Source organism: Lepidochelys kempii, chromosome 3, assembly GCF_965140285.1.
Source record: "Lepidochelys kempii isolate rLepKem1 chromosome 3, rLepKem1.hap1, whole genome shotgun sequence".
NCBI lineage: Eukaryota > Metazoa > Chordata > Testudines > Cheloniidae > Lepidochelys > Lepidochelys kempii.
In genome coordinates this window covers 47,806,405-47,828,410 of record NC_136382.1, presented here as the reverse complement: position 1 = coordinate 47,828,410, position 22,006 = coordinate 47,806,405, and the positions used below count along the sequence as shown (strand labels likewise).

Sequence of the window (22,006 nt, the reverse complement as noted above, 5' to 3'; positions counted from 1 at the left end):
AAATTCTGACCTACAGAGGCCCCTTGCTGTCACACAAAGTGACACTCAGGATTGGTCAGGCCAGTGCACTGGGGTACAGAGTGGCTCCGCAGCTAATCGGTGGGGATCGTCTTAGCCCCAGATGGTGATGCTCATCAACCCCTCCACAGATTGTGCCCTTCTGTCTTCCCACTTTGAATTTCCTGGAGCCTACTACTGACTTCAGGTGCAGTGACCCTTTCCCAGTACTAGCAGGTACTTAAATATGAGAGGATAATACCTTGGAAATACCAGATTAGATACAGTAGTGATATAAATAGAGTCCAATAAGATAAGTACATCCAAATTCAATGGGATTATATGTATGCTACTGACAATGGTCTACAACAATTTGAATATAAGGTTGGCGTTTAACATATTAATCATAATATATCACAGGGCTATACTGAGCCAATTTTTGTGGAAATTTGCTGTATACAATGCAAATTAAAAGTTCATATAACTTTTGTAGTAAAAAAAATGGAAGTTAGTATATATTCTTATATGTGTTACTTTCTTTCTAAAGGAGATGATGGTGCAATGATGATAATCAATGGGACACAGTAATAACAGGTTACAAAACATATAGGAATGACAGAGTAGATGCTGGTGGGGCAGTGGCTCTCTACATGATAAGTGCAGGGTCCTGCACTTAGGACGGAAGAACCCAATGCACAGCTACAGACTAGGGACCGAATGGCTAGGCAGCAGTTCTGCGGAAAAGAACCTGGGGTGACAGTGGACGAGAAGCTGGATATGAGTCAGCAGTGTGCCCTTGTTGCCAAGAAGGCCAATGGCATTTTGGGATGTATAAGTAGGGGCATAGCGAGCAGATCAAGGGACGTGATCGTCCCCCGCTATTCGACATTGGTGAGGCCTCATCTGGAGTACTGTGTCCAGTTTTGGGCCCCACACTACAAGAAGGATGTGGATAAATTGGAGAGAGTCCAGCGAAGGGCAACAAAAATGATTAGGGGTCTGGAACACATGACTTATGAGGAGAGGCTGAGGGAATTGGGATTGTTTAGTCTGCAGAAGAGAAGAATGAGGGGGGATTTGATAGCTGCTTTCAACTACCTGAGAGGTGGTTCCAGAGAGGATGGTTCTAGACTATTCTCAGTGGTAGAAGAGGACAGGACAAGGAGTAATGGTCTCAAGTTGCAGTGGGGGAGGTTTAGGTTGGATATTAGGAAAAACTCTTTCACTAGGAGGGTGGTGAAACACTGGAATGCGTTGCCTGGGGAGGTGGTAGAATCTCCTTCCTTAGAAGTTTTTAAGATCAGGCTTGACAAAGCCCTGGCTGGGATGATTTAATTGGGGATTGGTCCTGCTTTGAATAGGGGGTTGGACTAGATGACCTCCTGAGGTCCCTTCCAACCCTGATATTCTATGATTCTATGAAAAGAAAGCAGAGAGTCAAATATTGTAAAAATCTTAAATGAATCACACTGTACTACAGAATCTCTATGGATGGAAATTCCATTCTTGAATAATAAGAGTACAACAGTAGGAATAAACTACCAACCACATTACCAGGATGGTGACTGTGCCTTTGATATTCTCAGGGAGATTAGAGAGACTACAAAAACAAAAATCCCAGTAATAATGGGGGATTTCAGCTATCCCCAGATTGAATGGCTACATGTCACCTCAGGCAGGTTGCAGAGATAACATTTGTAGACACCATTTGACTGATTCTTGGAGCAGCTTGTCCTGGAACCCACAAGGCGAGAGGCAATTCTTGATTTAGTCCTAAGTAGAGCACAGAATCTGGGTCAAGAGGTGCATATAGATGAACCACTAGGTAAGAGTGACCATAATGTAATTAAATTTAACATCATTGTGTGTGTGTGTGTGGGGGAAATACCAAAGAGACCCACCACCGTAGCATTTTACTTCCAACAGGGGAACTGCACAAAAATGAGGAAGCTAGTTAAATGGAAATTAAAAGGAACAGTCACGAGAGTGAAATGCCTGCAAACTGCATGGAAACTATTTAAAAACATCGTAATAGAGGCTCAAACTAAATGTAAACTCCAAATTAAAAAAACAAACAAACAAAAGACCCACCACACAGTAAGAGGATAAAAAAATGCCACCATGTCTAAATATCAGAGTAAAAGAGGTGGTTAGAGGCAAAAAGACCCTCTTTAAAAATTGGAAGTCAAATCCTACTAAGGAAAGTAGAAAGGAGCATAAACTCTGGCAAGTAAAGTGTAAAAGGATATTTAGGCAAGCCAAAAAAGAATTTGAAGAGCAACTAGCAAAAGACACAAATTTAATAGCAAACATTTTTTTAAGTACATTAGAATCAGGAAGTCTGCCATACAACCAGTGGGGCCACAGGATGATCGAGATGTAAAACGAGCACTCAGAGAAGAGAAGGCTGTTGTGTAGAAGCTAAATGAATTATTTGCATTGGTTTTCACTGCAGAGGATTAAAGGAAACTCCTACACCAGAGCCATTCTTTTTAGGTGACAAATCTGAGGAACTGTCACAGATCAAAGTGTCAGTAGAGGTGGTTTGGGAATTTGCAGAACTACTAACTGTGGTATGTAACCCACTGCTTAAATTAGCCTTTGTACCAGATGACTAGAGGATAGCTAATGTAATGTCATTTAAAAAAAAAAAAGGCTTCAGAAGTGATCCTGGCACTTACAGACCCATAAGCCTAATTTCAGTACCAGAGAAATTGATTGATAATTCTGTTCTTTACTAGAGTTTCAGACACATAGATGAACACAATATGTTCGAGAAGAGTCAGTATGTCTTTTGTACAGGGAAACCATGCCTCACCAATCTATGAAAATTCTTTGAGGGTGTCAACAAGCATGTGAACAAGAGTTATCCAGCTGACACTGTATACTTGGGCTTCCAGAAAGCCTTTGACAAAGTCCCACACCAAAGGCTCTTAATCAAAGTAAGCAGTCATGGGATAAGAGGAAAGATCCTCCCATGGATCAGAAAGTGGTTAAAAGATAAGCATAAATGCTCAATTTTCACAACGAAGAGAGTGGTAAATAGTGGGGTCTCCCAGGTTCTGTACTGGGACTTTTGGTGTTCAATATATTCATAACTGATCTGGAAAAGGGAGTAAACAGTGAGGTGGAAAAGGGGGTAAACAGTGAGGTGGAAAAGTTTTAAAATGATACAAAATTACTCAAGATAGTTAAGTCCAAAGCAGATTGTGAAGAGTTACAAAGGGATCTCACTAAACTGGGTGATGAAATGGCAAGTGAAATGCTGATAAATGCAAAATAATGCACACTGGAAAATATAATCCTAACTACACATACAAAATGATGGGCTCTAAATTAGCTGTTGCCACCCAAGAAAGAGATCTTGGAGTCGTTGTGGATAGTTCTCTGGACACATCTAATCAATGTGCAGTGGCAGTCAAAAAAGCTAACAGAATGTTGGGAATCATTAGGAAAGGGATAAATACTAAGATGGAAAATATCATATTACCTCTCTATAAATCCATGGTATGCCCACACCTTGAATATGGTGTGCAGATGTATTAGAATTGGAAAAAGTACAGAGAAGGGCAATAAAACTGATTAGGGGTATGGAACAGCTTCCATATGAGGAGAGATTAAAAAGACTAGAACAGATTATTAAGGAGGGATACAACAGAAGTCTATAAAGTCATGAATGTTGTGGAAAAAGCGAATAAGGAAGTATTATTTATCCCTTCACGTAACACAAGAACTCAGTATGGCCATTCTTTTGTTCTTAGACTTGTGCTCAGAAATGAAATAAGAAGAAAATCTTTAAAGGTCCTGATTAAAGATAACACATATTGGACTCTTCCTTCATTTCTGTTGAGAAACTATTTGAAGGTAGATGGTCATAGACAGAAGACCGTAGACACTCTGTGGGATTCTATATAGTTTCACAGGCAACTTGAACTACACTTAAAATCCTAATCTGGATTCCCATAAGTAAAAATTTTAAAAAATGCACTTCTAGCCAGTCTAAAGCTATCCCTAGCGTTTTCACAAAAATCCGTACACTCTGATGAAACAACAGAAGGAGAAAAGGTAATCTACCATAGCACTGAAAAGCGTGTACAGAAACATACTCAATGACTGCTAGCAGAAATGCTTTAGAACCCTGCTGATATTTAGAAACTATTGCCTTCACGGAGATTCCACTGACTTCATTTAACCATTTCAATTCACAACTTAACTAATGACTCTTAGTAGGAATATAAAATGTTTGCAGGCACCAAAGAGCACCACATTGCTTATGCAGTTCATCTGGACAAATGAATCCTGGGTATAACTTTACTGAAGTCAACAGCATTACACTAGAAATAAATGTGACACAATGAAATATTTTATTGATCTTGCGATCTAATTCACATAATAGATTTTGTTGTATAAAACAAGTATGTTAATATTTTAGGGTGCATTTTTCTTCACATAACTTACTGAAGCAGGACTTGCTGTGAAGCAGGTGATGGAAGAGCTTGCACAAAGACTGTTCAGCTAGTGGGACAGTATGACAGGTGCATTCCACGCGAAGCATGGTGCCCCAGTTGTCAATGTAAGCTGCTCTGCAGTCAGCACTTCCAGAGCAAATCAGATCATCCTTGATTAAAGTTTCAAGGCAAGCTTTATTGTCATAGCATCTTTTTGTCACATGTCTCCAGCACTTAGACCGAAACACTTCATATTTTTTCCTGGAGGAAACATACAACAAAAGCGTTGCTATATTATGATTAAGACAACTTGACATGGAGCAACACATGATTAAAATTTTCTTTTACCAACATATTTCTTTTAATCAGACATTCCCCTGTGAATGCTGACTATGGGTCCTGTAGGACAGTAGCTTTCTATACAAAATCAAGAGGAGAGGAGAATAAAGGAAAGAGTATTTTTATGGTATGAAAGGTTCTCCCAGAGAAGATATCTGTCATTCATTCAGGCACTCTTCAGGATTTGATGTCTCCTGAAGTCCCTTTCCTGTCAGATCCTGTAAAATTTCAAATGGTAGGAGCAGGCTGACAGTGGGTTCAAAAGCCTTCCTGGTCATCTGACTCCATCTTGGGATGCTATGGAACAGTAGGCTTGGTAGGGCACAATATTCCCTCATCTCTATTGAAAGTAAAAAAAAACCCTATCACATCATAAAGGTTTAATGACAGAGATCTGCATCAATAGCTCAAAATTCTGCTCTCCTTAAACCTGTCCAATTTCATTGATATCAGTGGTGTCGCACAATTGTAACTGAGAGAAGAATCCGGGCTTCAGAAATGAATTTCTTTGAAGAAAATCAATTTTGATCAACTTACAAACAGCAGAGATTTTCCAGGATCCAACAATAAGCGGTGAAAGTAACAATCATCCAGAGAGGACAGCTTGCAGTAAGGTAGAATAATCAGACTGGACATCATAATGAAACCAAAGCAAGTAAATTTCTAATGGATGTGGCAGGTTTGTAAAATCATACATCTGGGCAGAACAAACACTGAATTGGAGTGATATAAGATAAAGACTATCTAATCCACACAGCAAAACGTTTTACAGGCTAAAAAAGAAAACTAAAACCAAGTCAACCATAACTATAAAACTATATTAGAAGACAATTAGCGGTGATCAAATTAAACGAGGAGTAAGTAGGCTAAGTTGGTTCCTCTTTCTCTGGTCAATGATCCCATATGACAGTTTATTTACTATGTTGGGTAGAATTAAAATAGCCCTTTATGTGACAATGTTTAACAATTCTAGTTTATCTATTTTCTTAACAGGAGTGTTGTAAAACCTTTGATAAATATCTTTCTAATCAATATCTATTATATTAAATATTAGTGGATTGAAGGGGCAATGGGTTATCGGATCAGACTGTAAAGTGCTGGGCATTGACCCATTAAAATATGGCATCTCATACAGCTGAAGACTAAGTACAGATTTCACAGGGCTGTTAAAAAATAGCATGTCTGGAAAATGATACCTTATAAGGTTCAATGTAGGACCCAATTACACAGCACTTATGTTACACAATTCAAGGTTTCAGTCGAAGTAGCTCCCATTTCTGTGCTAATGGCACAATTTTTTTTGTTCAGGCTCATAATTTAAAGGAACAGCTAAATATAATTCACAGTGTAATTTTTATATTTATCTCTACTGATTGTTAATGTTAGCAAACATATAATGTTCAAGGGTAATGGGTAATTCAACAAGTCTCTGCTAAATATGGTTTCCAGTTAGACTCCTACACACACAATTCAACCAGGCATAAAAAAAGTGACAATGCTCCAGTGACGTCAATTTGAATTGAACTTGCTTATGGCAGAGTTGAATGTGATCCTTGATCTCTTTACTGAAGGTTAATTTACAGCATGCTTAATTTATTAGATGAATTTCAGGTCTTGTCCAATAGTGCTAGAATGACCACATTGAAATCTAAACCCAGCCAAATAATGGTCACATTTAAGTGGCACTGTATGTACAGGCCAATCCTACAGCTGTCTCTCACTTAAATATTTTGTAAAATAATAGGAAATAAAATGCAAAAGCTGGCTCACTCTACATGATTGATTGTATATGATAAAAGCCTGGTGTGTCCATAAACAGAGGATCATCATCACATAGTCTGTTTGAAGGAGAAAAGGACAAAAAGAAATAAGTGGAAATGTTTTCTTATTTAGACCATTTCCCTTGTTTAACAATTGGGTGCAATGGGTCATATTACTGGGTTAATGGATAATTAATTTCACCAAATGAACTTTGCTCAGTCAGCTGCATGCTTTGTGCAAACCATTTGAAGGCAAAGAGGAATTCCCCAGGACAAAATCTGAAGCGAGTGAGGTTGAAAATCTCTGAGCGCATAATTTGTCTGTCAGAAACTGCTATGGGTGATGATAGACAAGAAGTATAATACCCAGACTGAGTTTTCAGGGCTCACAATTAGAAAGAGCTGACATGGAAACCTTTGAGAATCATAAGGAATAGAACCTGCAATGCCATTTTTACAATAATTTTTCAGAACAGATCCATGTTTTCAGGAATTGCTAAAGTCTGTGCCATGTGATAAAGAACATATTAATATTCCTTTTTAGGGTAGAAAGTGAAAACAATCCACTTAAATATTGTAGTTAACTGGTTAATCTATATGTTTTGCACTTTCCTTTCCTTGCCAGGATCAGAACTGCTCAGCTGTCATAGTCACTATATTACTGAGATTTCCCTTAAGCTCATGTGCTTTTTAGTAGCATGATCTGAGTTCTAAACCTACTGTAATTGTGGAGTTTTGAGTGTCCATTGTATATAGTGACACTCAGGAAGTGCCCAGATGGCCCGCGATTTATTTTAATAGGAAAGTTAAAAGATGCCAAACTCTTCCATTGCTGTTGCTTATAAAGTTTAGAGAAATTTATTTGGAAGCATACTTGTTCTCAGATACCGGCAATGCCATCAAGTAACTATAATGAAGAAAATCATTCTGTGGGGTGTGTGTGTGTGTGTGTTTGTGTGTATATATAAAGAGAGAGATTATATTTATCACCTTTTTTCATTGTTATTGACACTCACATTACCAGGCAAAAGTTAAATAAAGTAATTATTATTTTACTTACCTGCACAATTCATTGTCTTGGCACCTGTGAACTACATTTAGACATGAAGGAGGGGGAACTATGTTGACTGCACATGGCTTGCCATGAAGAAGATCTTTGGCTTGCTGACAAGATTCATCAGGCTGGGTGCAGTCACAAAATGTCAACATCTGGGCAACATTAAAAGGCATATTTTGATAGAAGAACCTTATGGCTGCTTGGCATTGTTCCATGTTGCACTGCTTTCTAGTTACTGAACAAACTTTAAGGTACAGAGATAACTGTTTATTACATACTTCATCTTCAATACATTCCTTGTTTACATCAAAACAGGTTCCATTCTCTATGTATTCTAAAAGGATAATAGATTTAAAAAAATACACAAAGATAAGTATAAAGACCAATCTAGTGGTTGTTTTTTTGCACTTCTGGATTCTGAAAGCAGTTGCAGGATCCAGTCTTAACTATACAAGAAACATTTATAAAAATTAGAGCTGGTCCAAAAAACTGATAGACATTAGTACAATATTTCCCCCCTCCTCCATACCCAATTTTTATTTGTAAATATTTTTTTTGGACTAAAACTTGTCTACCCGCTGTAGAGACAACTGATTAGGACATGAATCCAATTTATCTCACTATTAATAACAACATGCTGGAAATGTGTAATGGGGGTGTGAAGGTTGGGAAGGTGAGATCCAGAAGGCTTTGTAAGGTTTCTCTACAAAGAAAGGTTTCCCTGAGGAACCCCCAACCCCCTATCCCCACCTCGCCTCAGTATATGGCTACTGCCAGTCACCCTCTAGCCCCCGTTCACTGGGGCGGACTGCAGTGTACAAGCCCCTCATCACAGGCAAGGAGGGTCTGAACCTGCTGCTTTCACCTATGCTTGGCTGCCCCCTGCAACCGCAGTACCTATTTGGCCTTAGACTAGGCCTGCAGCCTGGGAGGTTTCCAGGCCAGAGCTCCCCAGCTCGTCTGGCCTTCCCCCAGCCCTGCTCCAGTCTAGGTACCCTACTCAGCTTGCAGCAGCCAGGTCCCTCCCTCTCAAAAGGCCAGAGAAAGAGTCTCTGTGCTCCTGGCCCACTGGCCTCTTATAAGGTCCAGCTGGGCCTTGATTGGGGCATGGGCCCCACTGTGTCTTTTCCCCCCGTCAGCCTGGGCTGCTTGCCACAGCCACAGCCCTCCCCTGGGCTGTTTTAAGCCCTTCGGGCAGGAGCGGGTGACCACCCTGCTACAGGCTGGATACACTGCAGTTAAGGTTACTTTATAGAGCTGAATAATTAAAAATCCCAACCCATCAAAAAGTCTGAAGGACATATGGCATTTCATTAATCATTGGCGTGTAACTGTTTTTCAGAAATTTAAGTTTGAATGACCTCATCTCTTTATTTCCCTGTTTTTAGAGATCTGAGCTTTGCTGACCTCAACCTTCTGGAAGAGCATGAGACACTGCTGGGCAACCTTAACTCTGCTTTAATGAAATTTTTTGTTATTTGAAACATTGAGGGTGAAATCAAGTTAATGGACACTTTGCTGTTGACTTCAACAGAGCCAGAACTGCAGCCATAGAAAGTAAGCTCTTCATTTCAGAGCCTTTGTTTATGTATTCATCTGTGAACGCCTAGTGCTCTTCTCGTACTATCTTTATAAATCGTAATATCACAGTTAGGGTCCAAACCTGCAAGGTCCTCCTATTGAGTTTAGTATTATTTCAGAGCCCCCAGCACCTCATAAAGGGTGCCCAGGACCTGACAGGATTTGGTCTTTATTTGCAAGGCAAAGTATAGGGACATGCCATAGTGTTGTGACTATTGATAAATAAATATTATTAAGGTATTTTTATTACAATAGTCCCTTATGCTGTCATGTTAATGGTGACGTCTGTAAGAGTGAGATATCTATCTTAACTATTATTTATGCACCTTGTTATAACCATATTTAATAGATGGGGAAGCTAATTCAGATAAAATTAGAACAATCCCCTGCTACTGGAACTTACATCTATTCTTAGACTCAGTTTTGAACCTAAACCTTTATGTTCTGAAATGTTCAGATCATTTTTTTTTAATTTAAAAATTTTGAATGGGACAAAATCAGAAGAATTGCCATTGGCTTAAATGGGATCAGGATTTTTTTATTATGAACTTCTGTATCCTTCTCTGACCAGAAATCTATCTGCAAATATTTGGGGTTCACTAAATCTGATATTTTAAGTTTGTTTGTTCAATGTTGTTATTATTATGTAATCTATATGCAGCGACATTGTCCACTATCACAGACTGAAAGAAAAACAATAAATATGGTTTATAAATTAATAAAATAAATTCAAATTTACCATGTTTGGAAAGAGCAGATAAGTTCCATTGTAATTTAGTTTCCATGTTAATATTATCTAGAAGAAAAAGATACATACAGAGACTATATGGAGCATTGATACATTACGTCAGCTTGGTTGTGAGCTTTAATGTAAAACTTTATTGACTCTAATGCTAGCATAACCTTTCACATAAAAGTACAGAGAAAAAAAATTAGGTTAGTCAAATAGACTTGTAAATTTGTTTACAAGCTGCATAAGATTCATTAGGTTTATTTAGAGATATTAAAGCAAATCTGCACAGGACCTTTCTTCATTGCTATTGGCAACATCACTCTCCTCTCTGAATACGTGGCCTAAAAGTTTGGGACCTCAATGAGAACTCTTGGGTGCTTAGCACCTCTGAAAATCAGGCCCCTTATGGCTAAATATAAATATGGTAGCCTAAATTTTTGAATGTATACACAATTTTTAAAAACTATATTAATAAATAATAATAATTATTATTTAGTAGTCATCGTAGTTAGAGACGGTTGTTACAGGTTCATCAGGAAATGCTGATTCTCTGAACTGAAACGGTTCACTGAGTCTGTTGCAGATTTGTTGAAACTTTTACTGAAACACAGTGTTTCAGGGTGCACAGCTCCATGAAAGAGAGCCTGTCAGCTGCCACAGCTCTGAGTGTCTTGGGGCTGGTCGACTCTGTGACTTCAGAGCAGATCTCCCAGGTGGACTGCCCAGGGCTGGGGACCCCAGATGCAACTCGGCTAATTATATGTTCTACAATAATAATAATACCAAGGTCCGTGGCTCTGGGCTGCTCCCTCAGATCAGGGCTTCCAGGAACCCTGTTGTATAACTGGGAGCCTTGAAGCCCTGGAACCCCTGACTCCCAGGGCATTCCTCACTCATGGGCTTCCCTGGAGCTACAGACTCTGGAAACTCAGCAGCTGCTGAGTGAAATTGGCTTTCTTGTCAGCTTCCCTGCAGCTATTGCAAGAATGTCAATTTCACTCAGCCAGGATTGATCGGGGAGCAAATTTTGTTTGGAAACATCATACAGAAATGTTTCTGAAATTATTTTTTTAGGTTTCCCATTTCAGTGACAACAATTTTTAAAAAAACAGTTTCAGGTTGACCTGAACTGAATATTTTTTCCTCAGTTTTTGGTCCAGCTTCCCAACCAAAAAACCAATTACTCACTTCATTCTAGTACTAGCAGTGGCTCTGAAAGGCTCCGCTCAGCACCAGAATTCCCTTGTGCTAGGTGCCGTACAAACACATATTATGAAATTATTCAATTAATTCAAACTACAATTTCACCTACCACTTGATAAGCTGTTTAAATTATTCACATGCATATAATCAGCTTCCTAAAATTCTCCTGTTCCCAACATTCAACTGCAAATAAGTCATAAAATATACAAACTTTCCCACAGATGTGATAATACTGGATTCAAGTAAGACAGTTTTACACAGCTTTTGAATTGCAATAAAACAGAATTTTAACTTTTAAAGGTATCCCTGAATAGCACTAACCTGGATGAATGCCCTGATTTCTCTCATCATCATAGTCGTCTTCCCGCATGGCAAAAGCTTGATTCTCCTGAATGTACTGTAAACACGTGTTATTAAAGATACTCTTCCATATTTTAGCACATCTTTTTTGAATTGGTTCTGAACACTTGCAGTTCCCCAGCACTGTTTTCCTCAGCTCCTTCCATGCTGACAAACATTGTTGCCCAACCATTTGGAGACTGCATTTTGCCACCTCTGCCCTGCAAACTCTTTGGAAGTTCTTATACATCATAAAGCAGCTGTGGTCTTCTCGGCAGTTTTGCTTTGCAATACTGCAGTCATTTTCTGATTCCCTGGTGCGTTGCATGCCTTTGGGTTCTGAGTGCGACCTGAAGTTTAATTGCATATCTGGGCTTAGGGAAGGCTCCAAATGCCCTGTACAGATAGATTTTGACAAAGATGTGTGTTGGAAAGACAATATGTAAGGCTGAATCCTACAAATTCTTTTATAGTCATATCTAAACAAATTTGGTGACAAAGTTAATTCTCCTAAGAATCCGTACAATAAACTGAATTATACAACACTGATTATGGCTTAACTAATTTGGATGATTCCTATGGTAGCTGGTCAATAGCAAGTAATTACATACTCATTTCAGGATCTTGCAGATTACTAAGTCTTCTTTATGTTTACTATGTTCCCAAAAATCTGTATAATATAACCTGTGCTCTAGGTTAGCACATAAATGGGCATCAGGTAATATACACAGAACTCTGACTGAAATTACTGCATATGGCATGATAGAATTAGGTATACAGGGAAAATTCAGCCCAGACGCAACTCTGCTAATTTCATTTAAATTGCACCAGGGAGCAATTTGTCCTTTTGGCCCCAAGTAATTAACGAAGAGGGGTACAATTATCCTCCCATTTGACTGAGGCAAAACAATCATCAGTTTCAAAGTAGTCAGTATCAGGCCTTAGCTTTCCAATCCTGCCATCTTGAGTAAGGAAGGCAAGATCAGGTCCTTAACATTTACTTTATTATCTGATTTGATTTGACATGCCATGTGTCAAATCCTGTAGTCTTTATTTAAGGACACTTCTCTTTGCACCTGAGTCTCCAAATCTTACTCATATTGAATAGTACTTACTCACACAAGTAGTCCAGTTGAAGTTTAAGGGGTTACTTCACACAAACAAGGATTGCTGAATTGAGCCCATGGACTTCAAGGACTGCAGGATCTGATTCTATATGTTATTATATGTTCTACAATGTTTAGGCATATCAGAACAGGTTAAACGAAGAGTTATCAGCCTTAAATTTGAATTTCTTGGTTTTTCCTCTGACTTTCCTTGGTACTGTTGATTTTAAAATAGCTATTTAACATAATTTTCATATATACTTAGAGATGTGAATACACTAGAACCTCAGAGTTAAAAACACCTTGGGAAAGGACGTTGTTTGTAACTCTGAAAGATTTGTAAGTCTGAACAAAATGTTATGGTTGTTCTTTCAAAAGTTTACAACTGAATATTGACTTAATACAGCTTTGAAACTTTACTGTGCAGAAGAAAAATCCTGCTTTCCATTTATTTTTATTAGTAGTTAGTGTTTAACACAGCACTGTACTGTACTTGTTTTGGGTTTTTTCCTGTCTTGCTCCTGCCTGATTGTGTTCCAAATGAGGTGTGTGGTTGACTGGTCAGTTCATAACTCTGAGGTTCTACTGTATTTTAGAAAAGGCAAAATAACATTAAAAAGTCTATTGAGAGATTTTTTGATTTGAGACTCACATAGAGGAAACTATAAGACTTCCTTATGCTGAGGAATTACATTCTATCTTCAGACAGAGTTAAAATTCCACTTCCATTATTTTGTATTATTAAGGCATCAGATACAATAGTTACCTTTTTTAACGGCACATTGTTTCCCAAGCAACAGTTTGGTGCTACAAAAATCATCTTTGGTGCAGATACAGTCTTTAAACTGTGGATACTGGTTAGCCAGGAATTGGATGGTTGTATTACAGCCAACTGAATCTTTTGCCTTGCAGCTGTTGCCTAGGTTTGTCGTCAAGAATATAATTTTGTTAATATTTATTCAACAAGGCTACATAAAACAAGTCAATTGCAGTACAATAAGAGAAGATGGTTTTGTTTCTAAATATATCATAATTCACAAATTTAACATCATCTTTGGGATGACATGATGAAAGTGTGGGTACAATTCTGTCTTCATTTATATTGATGGATATTTTTGACCCATTGCCAAAATGTCTATTTTAAGTTCTCATTTTGAGGGCATATAATCTGTTTGTAACAATTACTTTTGACAAAAATTGTGCATACTTTACTATATTTTTGGCTTATTGGGTCAGTTTCACTGGCGGCTTAGCATGCCAATTGTGCTTATTAGGAACAACTGAAAAGTGAGTAACAAAGGTGGGATTTGTAGGAGCAGAAGGCACAGCCTTCTCACTAGCTGACCCTCAACTATAAAACTCCCTACTACAACTACTAAGCATGTTGGTATGTCATTGCCACATTAGGAATAAAGGTGAAATCCATATAGCCTTTCCAGAATAACGATTATGAAGATAAAATTGCTCCAAAATCTGTGCTCTTGGAAAACAGGGAGAGAGTTAAATCATTACTGGTGTGGAGAAAGTAAATAAGGAAGTGTTATTTACTCCTTCTCATAACACAAGAAGTGGGGGCCACCAAATGAAATTAATAGGCAGCAGGTTTAAAACAAACAAAAGGAAGTATTTTTTTCCACACTATGTCAGTCAACCTATGGAACTCTTTACCAGAGGATGTTGTGAAGGCCAAGACTATAACAGGGTTCAAAAAAGAACTAGATAAATTCATGGAGGATAGGTCCATCAATGGCTATTAGCCAAGATGGGCAGGGATGGTGTCCCTAGCCTCTGTTGGCCAGAAGCTGGGAATGAGCGACAGGGGATGGATCACTTGATGATTACCTGTTCTGTTCATTCCCTCTGGGGCACCTGGCATTGGCTACTGGGATACTGGGCTAGATGAACCTTTGGTCTGACCCACTATGACTGTTCTTATTTTCTTATGAGAGCACTTGGGACATTTTTGCCCAACGGTAATTTCTGTAAGGCATTCAGCTACCATGAAGTAGATAGAGATATCAGTTACCAGGGTGAAATCCTAGCTCCAATGAAGTCAAAAATCATGTGGTACAAAAGGATTAAGCAGGCTTCATATAACAAGTTAGACCATGTACTAAACAAGTATGTTTCTACTACCAGGACTATTGTGTTTATACACAGTATTGATTCAGCTGTGTGGTGAGTATGTCACAATATTTTTGTTGCTGTTTTTTTAATTCTTGTTCCTTTTATTACTGATTAGCAGAAGATAACACATTCCAACTATAATATATATATGCATTACAAGGGCACTTACAAAAATGCCCTCTTGATTTAAAATCTAAGCATAATTTCAGCTTTGGGACCTACTAATGATTTAGCTTATATATATATATATATACACACACACACACACAATTTGTATAAATATGACTGCAAGACTTCTGACAAATAGCTGTGGCTGACACTTTCTAGGTCATAATCTGTCCCCCCAGCCACAAGCAGAATCCATCATTGTCAATGGGAATTTAATCTTCTTCATTGAAGATGAAGGACAAAATATGGTCTTAAATCTAGTTCACAAAGAATCTCCTGATGTGTGATGTGCAACTTCACTGGTAGGGCTAAGTGTTTGCACTCACTCATGGCTTTACCCTTTATCAGCAATGAAGTTCACTCCAAACTCATGCCAATAAACCCTTTATAGCACACCACCCCATAATTTATTCTCTTTCTCCATATCCACTCTATTTGGGGAGCTAACACTGAATGTCCTCACAGAAGGAAGTGAGTTTTTAGGATCCATTTTAAAAAGAAATGGGTTGTTGACTGACTCAGAAGGAATTTTATGTGGTAGGTTCAAGAAGACAATAAACAGCAAGAGGGGAGAACTTTTTGATTTGAGCTATTAAAAAGTTTTACATTTGCTTTACAACAGAGATTAGGCTGAGTTGCAGGCCAATTGTATTACTGGTAGTATTCAGACAGTATTACCTGATTCACCCCCAATTAAAAAGTAATCATATTTATTAAGATAAGATGTACCTAGTACAAAGCTCCATGAGCCTTTGGATGCACTAATCAGATATATATTAGAATTAGTCAAAAATGGTAATTGTTTTGCACCAAAATATTTCTCCCTAATTTTTTTTAAATGAAAATTGTTTGGCTTTTTATTGAAAAACCAAAAATTCTCAATGAAATGAAAATGTTCCACCAAAATTTGGATTTAAAACATCATTCTTTATTGAAAATGTTTTCAAATAATCTTATGACTGGCTCTAATATGAATGTTTTATGTATATACACAATACTGTAGAAAGTATTAAACTGTTTATAAAAAATGATTTTCCTATTCCTTAAGGTAATAAGCAGAGACAGTGAGACTGATTTCCTGTTCTTGTGTAGGTGAAAATCTGTGTTATGCATTAAACAACTGAAGGGAGATCAGTCATATTCAGCACCTGCAATTTATTGTATTATCATTCCCTAGAAATGATTCATTCTGACATGTTGGTGCCAGTTAACTGAACAGCATTAATATGACACCTCTGCATATTTCTTTCATGCATGTCAGAATTTATTTATTTCATATTCTAATATTACTTCAAAATTATTCTAAGTAACGCTGACATTGCCTGAAGCGTTCTACTCTCTTATTGCTGAATTACGGAAGATGGTATTTTATTGGAAAATGATTCTCAAGTTGAAAATGTTGAGGGCTACATTCTGGAATCACTACTTAGTTTTTACTCAGCTCTTATATGGTATCAAAATTCCCTTTGGACTGAACTTGTTGACTGGGATTCACAATCTGATCTCTGAAACCTCATTCACTGCATTGAAAAGGAGTTTGCATGAGTGAAACGGAGGGCAGAATTTGATCCCTACTAAGGACTTCACAATTGTAGGCCTGGTCCTGAAATCCCTAGGCCTGTAATTATCTTTGATTCTGCTGTCACATGCACAGCTTTTACATGTCGCATGCACATGTGGACTCTCCTTGACATCAGTGGAGTCACTCCAGTTCTACACTCATGTGAAACCAGAATAAGATATAAAATAACCTGATATAATATGGACAAAGAGTTTTGTTTGACTTATCGCAATCAAAAAACCATGGCAGTATAGACTGTAACTGTTACCTGAAATATTACAGGCATCTTCAATTACATTCCAGACACTTTCACATCCATTTGCAGCACGAATGCATTGCTCTCTCAGGTTCAGACAGTCAGTGGTCTGGGAAGCAGATGTGTTTTTGAAGTATACAACTAATACTGTAAAAGTAGATAATAATGATTAGTTAGTACTACAGGTAAACATCTGCCTGCTTGCATTCATGCTATGAATTGTACAGTGTGATTTATTATAGATTGCATGTAATGACAAATGAACAAGTTAGCTTTTTATTACTTAGCAATATACAAAATTTCCTATTATTTTTCCAATCACAAAACAATTGTGATTCGGCAGACTTGGCACTGATACAACTCCAGTGTCTTAAGTTTGATCCAGTGGGAGCTTTCAGGGTAAATCCAGAGTAACATCATTGTATTCAGTTGTGTCATTTCAGATTTGTGTTGGCATAAGTGAGCCCAGAATTTGACCCAGGATCTTCTGTCTGACCTAATGGAAAAAATAATGTTATACAAGCTTTCAAGAACTACTTTCTTCATCAGTTCATGACAATACAGAAATGTAAGGGCATTGCAGTCCTTATACAAAGCGTTAAAGTAAAAGGGAAGTATAAAACTCAGAGAAACACTGGATTTCACTTCCACTTCAGAAACAAAGAGGAGTCCTTGTGGCACCTTAGAGACTAACAAATTTATTTGGGCATAAGCTTTTGTGGGCTAAAACCCACTTCATTAGATGCATGGAGCGAAAAATACAGTAAGCACTATATATATCACAGCACATGAAAAGATGGGAGTTGTCTTACCAAGTGGGGGTCAGTGCTAATTAGGCCAATTCAATTAAGGTCAATTCAATTCTCGTCAGCTGTTGGACATGGATAATGTCCACCTTGATTGCATTGGTCTCATTAGCACTACAAAAGTAATTTTCCCTCCCTTGATATTCACCCCTTCTTGTCAACTGTTGAGAATAGGCCACTTTCACCTTAATTGAATTGGCCTCATTAGCACTGAACCCCCCACTTGGTAAGGCAACTCCCAACTTTTCATCTGCTGTGATATATATATATATACACTGCTTATTGTATTTTTCACTCCATGCATCTGATGAAGTGGGTTCTAGCCCACAAAAGCTTATGCTCAAATACATTTGTTAGTCTCTAAGGTGCCATAAGGACTCCTTGTTGTTTTTGCTGATACAGACTAACACAGCTATCACTCTGAAACTTCCACTGCAGTTTGCTAAAGCCAGATGCTACAGGATACTCATATCAATCAATATTAAAAAAAAATTTAACAGCTGTAGAACTGAACGATGATACAGTGTATTTCTTATTACATAAAATGTTTCCTTCTATTTACATTATTTGGGGGGATGCATCAATTTTGGGTAAAACACAAAATTTTAAATTCTTTTACAGCGGTACCAAATATACTGAACTTAAAGCCTGTTTTTGAACTGCGCACCTAGCATGAAAAACTGAAGACTGAGGTGTCAGTTGCATGGTAGAGACGTATATCTAAATGTCTCCTGTTGCTTATCTTATCAGCAGGAAATTAGATTGGCCTTGCTGGAGGAGAAGAGACGGTCTGAGATAATGCATTCTTATGATAAAACTATCTTTACTATGATAACACGTTATTTTATTTTTTCTGTTAAATTAACTTTCAGACATTAATTTAGGGCCTGATCATGCAAGTAGCTGAGCACTTCATGGGAGTGGTTTCATTGGCAGTCCCTCAGAGGATCAGAGATTACTGTTCATTCCAGGTGACATTCACAGAATCTTATGTGGCCATTCAAAGAATACTCTGTGCTCCTTAACCCCAGATTGAAAAGGGCAATTAATGTTTTCTAGGGGCTTGCCCAGGCCCTCTGCACTGGGATGACTTTCACACATTTAACATGGTTCTGTTAAGAGAACAATTTTAAACAACTGCTCCTGTTTAGCACTGATGTCATGTATTTTGGAAATGGTGCTGTGTTGTGAGGCAATATTGTTACTGTAGGGAATGTTTAGGTTTACAAGTGTATTAACATTTAACTTTCCATCACTGGCAGGTGCACCAATATTTAATATCTCATTAGTGACATCACATACATTTACCTTAAGCTAACAGAGCTGGTACTGAGAAAACGAATTCATGGACATCCTTCCTAGCTGCTGGATCCAATCTGAGTTCATAGCCAGGACAGCTACCTCTGCTCAGTACCGCCCATTCAGTCATCTTTCTGCAGCTTGCATTCAGCCAGAAGGAACCCAAACCTGTCCCTGGGACAAGGAGGACAATACCACCTCCCCTAAGGGATGACTCCAACTGCCATATATACCAGCTGTGGGTCAGGGGTCTGTTTATGGTCTTCCCCTTGTAAAGTCATTTAGACCTATTTCTGATATGAAAGCATTTTGCACACACTTTGATGGGGTAAGCCAGTGGAGAATCAGGGTCACAGAAACTTCTCTGGGAAGTGAGCCTAATTGAATGGACAGTTCAGACATTAGCCTGTTCCTCCTGCAGTGGGGGGACTTAAGACTCCAGCTGGGTTCCATACCACCAAAGCTCTGTGAACATGGTCACTGTATCTTTAATCTCCCTCCTGCCAACCTAGCCCTTCAGAACCCTTCCTTGCACATGAACAGCTAGAGCTTGGACAGGGGGAGCAGCCAGTTACCAGCTCAGACTTTCTTCTGATTCCTACTAAACTGAGCTGCCTTTCCAAAATCAAAATCTCTAAAGCCATTAAACCTATCAAACGGCTTCTCCATGTCTAATGACATGACAGTGGCTCTAGATTATCTCTTGACTCCTCTGTACTATACAACGTTAGGGCCAGTAACTGGAACTTTCTGATGTGCAACAGACCCACCTAATTTTGCTAATTTCCCTAAACATTTTCACAGCCTGTCACCATTGTTACAGTAAGTAGTGAACTCCAGATTTTTTGGACATTCAGGGAGAATGTCCTACCACAACCACCTCTCTTAGTAACCTGAGGGGGATCCATCCGGAGCTAGATTATAATTAATACAATTAATATTATTTGTATTGCAGTAGCACATAAAAGCCTCAAACAAAATTCATATTTCATTGTGCCTGATATTGTGCATGCATGAAGTAAGAGACTGTCCATGCCCTGAAGAACTTACAAGTCAAACAGACAAAGGGCAAGAGAAAGGAAATAAGTATCATCTCCATCTTAAAGATGGGAAATTGAGGCACAGAGGTATTAAATTACTTGCCCAAGGTCACATAAGATACCTCTGGCAGAGCTAGGAATTGAACCAGGATCTCCTGAATCCTGATCCAGTGCTTTAGCTATATAAACAGCTAGACAGATAGAAAAAAGTAAGGGTAGGCTACAAAAGGGAGTGATGTACCGTATATTGTGTGAATTTTGAAGCTAGTAGCTCTAAAGCCAGAAGTAACTAAGTGGAATGTTGTTTTAAACAGCAGAATAGAAAGTTAATGGCTTTGAGAGTACCGATATGCAGAACATAGTGGGAAAATGAAGGATAAAAATGAGCAGGAACAAAGAGTTAAATGTATAGGAACAGCATTTCATCTTATTCTCTTCTATCAGCTTCCTATATACCAGCTTTATTGATTTCTCTTTTTCCATTCAAAACCAAAGGGAAATGTCAATAACTCTTCTTATGGTACTACCTGCACTTATGCTTTCCACTCAGCAAACAAGTGACTGTTTGTTTAGACAAGGCATCCCATTTGCAGGTCTTCTTGATGGCTGAGTTTCTTATCAATGCTCATGCTAGATCACAAAAGAACACTCTTGTTCCTGTGTGGTGTTTACAGACTTGAACATATTACCAGGGACTCGTTTGAATAAGTTTGTTAGGTGCCCTGTTCAGCAAAGTACAACCCTAGAGATCACACTTGAGTGTGAAGTGAGCACCTGCTCATCCACACCTTGCAGTTTTCCAGCAGCAGCGAGAATAAATAAATAGGGATCAAATCAGGCATGAGCTCCAGGAAAGGGAAATTCATCTGACACATAAAGCATCAATAATGGTGTGTAGAGAATTAAGCTCACTTCACTGACGGCTAGTAGCATAGTTGACAAATCCCATGTTCAACACAGAGCGAATCTGAATAGACTTCTCAAACTGGAAAGCATCAAATACAAATCTATGCGAGCCTGGGGGGAAAACTACCTCTCTGGGTTCAGTTCGAGTCCATGCCCCGTTTTGAAGATGCAATTCTTACATTATGTTATTTCATGGAAAGGCAGCCTCTAGGCATGATGCTAGTAAATGATGATTTGAATAGCTACATGCAATCAGAGTGGGGACTTTGGAACACAAAAGTAAAACTACTTTTTACAAGAGAGCAAATCTTCTCCCTTCTAAAGGCAAGCCACGCACACTGGTGAGGATGCATGCACAAAAGGGAGATGCAGACAGAAGAGATAGGTAGGGATGAGATGGGCAGGTGGGCGCTGATGCACCCAAATGAGGTGCGTACACCCCGTGGGTGCCTCACGGGGGAGAGGCAGGCCCACGGGGGAGGTTCATTCGCGAGCTAGCCATGCACACACGCGCGCTGTGCATCCCGGCGCGATGCAGGGAGCTCGGGAGCCGGCAGGTGAGTGCCAGCCAGGTGAGACCGGGGCAGGGGAGGCAGCGGCAGCGGCGGGCGCCTGCAGACCAGCCGGCTGGTAGCAGGTTCTGCCTCCTCCCCAGCACTGACAAACCGGGCGAACTTACCTAGGAACAGGAGAGAGCTCATCGTGCGGCTGCGGCGGCTGCGGGCGCTGGGCGGAGTGGACTGCGGGTGAAGGCCAGGCACCGGCTCGGGTCTCAGGCTGTTTTCAGCACCGCGGGTGGCGGAACAGCGCTCGGCTGCCCTGCCCAAGGGCGGCGATTGGGCAGCGGGGCGCCGCGCTCAGCCCTGCCTCGCCAGGCCCCTGCTCCGCAGAGCGCACCGAGAGAACCCAGCCCCGCTTGGCACTCCGGCCGCCCCGCGCAACCCTGCTGCCCCTTCCCCTTGATCTATGCGCCTCCCCAGGGACGCGCTGGTGGGGGGCTGGGTTTTTAACCGGATCAAATCCCCTGCCAATGAGAGCGCGAATGATCAGGCGGGCGGCTTGATCCAGCCAAGGGAAATGGCCCTTGGCTGCAAAAAAAAAAAAAAAAAAAAAAAAAGGGGGCCCACGCTACTTTCCACAGCTGCAACCCGTGGAAAGCAAAGTCAAGTCCGTTTGCCACTTAGGCGCAGATGCTGCACGTGCGTTAGGCAAGATGATGCCACCGCAGATTCTGCCGGGCTGGGGTTTGAAAGTCCTGGCACTAGACTCCAGCAGAGAGC

General features: G+C 39.5%; 1 protein-coding gene across 1 annotated transcript in view; it reads right to left on the bottom strand.

Annotated features, from left to right (window-relative positions):
- GFRAL (GDNF family receptor alpha like) overlaps positions 1 to 21,427 on the bottom strand; it is a 36,051-nt gene extending 14,624 nt beyond the window's left edge. Inside the window, exons 1-7 of the mRNA XM_078851960.1 lie at positions 21,406 to 21,427; positions 16,688 to 16,822; positions 13,330 to 13,482; positions 11,440 to 11,625; positions 9,922 to 9,978; positions 7,605 to 7,935; positions 4,456 to 4,706 (exon numbers count right to left, since the gene is read on the bottom strand). Coding sequence (XP_078708086.1) covers positions 4,456 to 4,706; positions 7,605 to 7,935; positions 9,922 to 9,978; positions 11,440 to 11,625; positions 13,330 to 13,482; positions 16,688 to 16,822; positions 21,406 to 21,427 — 1,135 coding nt within the window. The remainder of the gene's footprint in view (positions 1 to 4,455; positions 4,707 to 7,604; positions 7,936 to 9,921; positions 9,979 to 11,439; positions 11,626 to 13,329; positions 13,483 to 16,687; positions 16,823 to 21,405) is intronic.
- Positions 21,428 to 22,006: the final 579 nt, after the last annotated feature.